Source organism: Corvus brachyrhynchos, unplaced genomic scaffold, assembly GCF_000691975.1.
Source record: "Corvus brachyrhynchos isolate BGI_N302 unplaced genomic scaffold, ASM69197v1 scaffold1103, whole genome shotgun sequence".
Classification (NCBI taxonomy): Eukaryota; Metazoa; Chordata; class Aves; order Passeriformes; family Corvidae; genus Corvus; species Corvus brachyrhynchos.
This window is the reverse complement of record NW_008236980.1, coordinates 335,173-337,269: the sequence shown is the minus strand read 5'-3', so window position 1 is coordinate 337,269 and position 2,097 is coordinate 335,173. Positions and strand designations below refer to the sequence as shown.

The following is a 2,097-nucleotide window of genomic DNA, read 5'->3' as shown; positions in this document are numbered from 1 at the left end:
GGGCAGGAAGGGGGAAAGAAATCAGGGAGCTGCCGCCCCAGCTCCCCGCTGCCATGGAGGGCAGAACTCCCTGTAGCCCTCCCGGCAGGAATTGGGGGTGTTCCCCCTGCCTGGGCTCACCTGGAAGGAGCACATGAGTGTCTCGTCCACGCTCATCATGGCGCCAGCGTTGTCGAACTCGCCGCAGTAGTTGGGGGCCGAGAAGAGGGTGACGAGCTGGCGCTTGGCGAAGAACTCGTAGCCGTCCTCCACCACCTGGAGGGGGCACGGGGTTGGCAAATATCCACTCCCCCCCTCCCTTCCCCGCCATGGCCAGTATCCACCTAGCCTGGCCAATTCCCAGTCCCCCAGGCCAAATATCCAACGCCCTCTGCCAGGGTGAACCTCCCTTCCCTGAAGCCACCACTCGGGACAAACACCCACTGCCGCAGGGCAAATATCCATCTCCAGAGCGATTATCCAGCCTCTGGGAGGAACAGGCACATCCAGGGATGACTATTCATCCCCCCGGGGCAAATACCCAAATCCCGGGGTAAACACCCAAATGCTGAGGTAAATCCCCAAATCCCAGAGCAAACACCCCCAGAATTCCAACCCACTCGCTCCTGGAGCACCCACCACCCTTCACAGGGAAACAGTTGGGGTGAAACCACATGACACTCACTGGAGACCCAAACCCTCCTCCCAGGTGTCCCCAGTATTTGGGGAGTCCCGGTGGTACCTGGTGTGCCCGGCAGATGAGGTCCAGATCGTGCTTGTGCAGGAATTTGGCCACCACCTCGGCCCCAAAGGTGAAGGAGACCCCACGGTCGTTCTCCCCCCAGCCCTGCACATCCTTGTCAGGGTCGGACCAGAGCAGGTCACAGAGCAGCCCCTGATCCGGGACATCCGTGGGCCGCATGATCCGCCGGATCTGCTCCATCGACTGCAGGTCTGGGGACAGCCCTGCGGGAAAGGGGCACCCCCAGAGCTCAGCACGGAGATCCCACTCCTCCTCCAGCCCTCCCAAATCCCTGGGAGGGGCCGTTCCCACCTCCGTGGCAGCAGAAGATCTTCTCATCCACAATGGCGGCGATGGGCAAACAATTGAAGCAGTCGGTGAAGGTCTTCCAGAGCTTGATGTTGTATCGTCGCTTGCCTGCGGGGCACAAAGGGGACTTGGGGTGTCCCTGGGGACAGCGTGGGGGTGTGGGGGTGGGCAGGAGGACACGGAAGGGCAGAGGACACAGGGGAACACATGGCAGGGAGGGAAGGAGCTCACCGGTGGGGTCAGTGTGGGACAGCACTGGGACAACACCGGGAGCCCAGGGATGGCAGCGGGCTTTTAGGGGACACAGCCCGGGCACTCACACTCGTCATAGAAGCCATAAATGCGGTTGATGCTGGCACACTCGTGGTTGCCCCGCAGCAGGAAGAAATTCTCGGGGTACTTGATCTTGTAGGCGAGCAGCAGGCAGATGGTCTCCAGTGACTGCTTGCCCCGGTCCACGTAGTCCCCCAAAAACAGGTAATTGCTCTCAGGGGGGAAGCCCCCGTACTCGAAGAGCCTCAGCAGGTCGTAGTACTGCCCGTGGATGTCGCCTGCAGGGAGGACACAGGCTGTGAGTGGCACCCCGCAGCCCCCCACGCCACCCCAGCGCTGCCCGGCAGCTCTCCGGGCCTCACCGCAGATCTTGAGGGGTGCCTCCAGCTCCAGCAGGATGGGCTGGCTCAGGAAGATCTCCCGGGATTTGAGGCACAGCCCGCGGATCTCGTTCTCCGTCAGCTGCACGTTCTTCCCCGGCCGCGACCCTTGGACTGGTCCCAGCACAAAGAACAGGATCAGGGACCCCAAAGTGCTGCGGGACCCCAGCAGCGCCCCAGAAACCGCTGCTCTACCTGCCCCAGCCCCCCTCCCCATATCCTCCACGCCCTCCAGGCTCAGCTCCAGCCCCCAGACCCTTCGGGGCACCCCAATACCCTCCAGTCCCCCCCTCCGCGGGGTACACACCCTTTGGGGATCCCCCATTTCCTCCAGCCCCCTCCCGCGGGGTACAGACCCCTTCGGGATCCCCCCCTTATCCTCCACGTCCTCCGGACTCATCTCCAGCTCCCCAG

The 2,097-nt window shown here is 63.0% G+C and overlaps 1 protein-coding gene across 1 annotated transcript; it reads right to left on the bottom strand.

Annotated features, from left to right (window-relative positions):
- Positions 1–6: 6 nt before the first annotated feature.
- On the bottom strand, positions 7–1,932 carry LOC103611858 (serine/threonine-protein phosphatase alpha-2 isoform). Its single transcript, XM_017728654.1, has 5 exons — positions 1,666–1,932; positions 1,351–1,581; positions 1,034–1,138; positions 722–945; positions 7–255 (listed from the first exon to the last, which is right to left on the bottom strand). Exons 1-5 carry the CDS (start codon positions 1,898–1,900, stop codon positions 22–24), a joined length of 1,029 nt encoding a protein of 342 aa, XP_017584143.1. The 5' UTR covers positions 1,901–1,932; the 3' UTR covers positions 7–21.
- Positions 1,933–2,097: the final 165 nt, after the last annotated feature.

Bases quoted from the DNA above. Each gene is read 5' to 3' on its own strand.
- LOC103611858 (XM_017728654.1), bottom strand. From the start codon at position 1,900: ATGGGGAGGGGGGCTGGGGCAGGTAGAGCAGCGGTTTCTGGGGCGCTG. The intron at 1,582-1,665 runs GTGAGGCCCGGA...TCCTCCCTGCAG, and splicing joins GGCACCCCTCAAGATCTGCG to GCGACATCCACGGGCAGTAC. The intron at 946-1,033 runs GTGGGAACGGCC...CCTTTCCCGCAG, and splicing joins GATCTTCTGCTGCCACGGAG to GGCTGTCCCCAGACCTGCAG.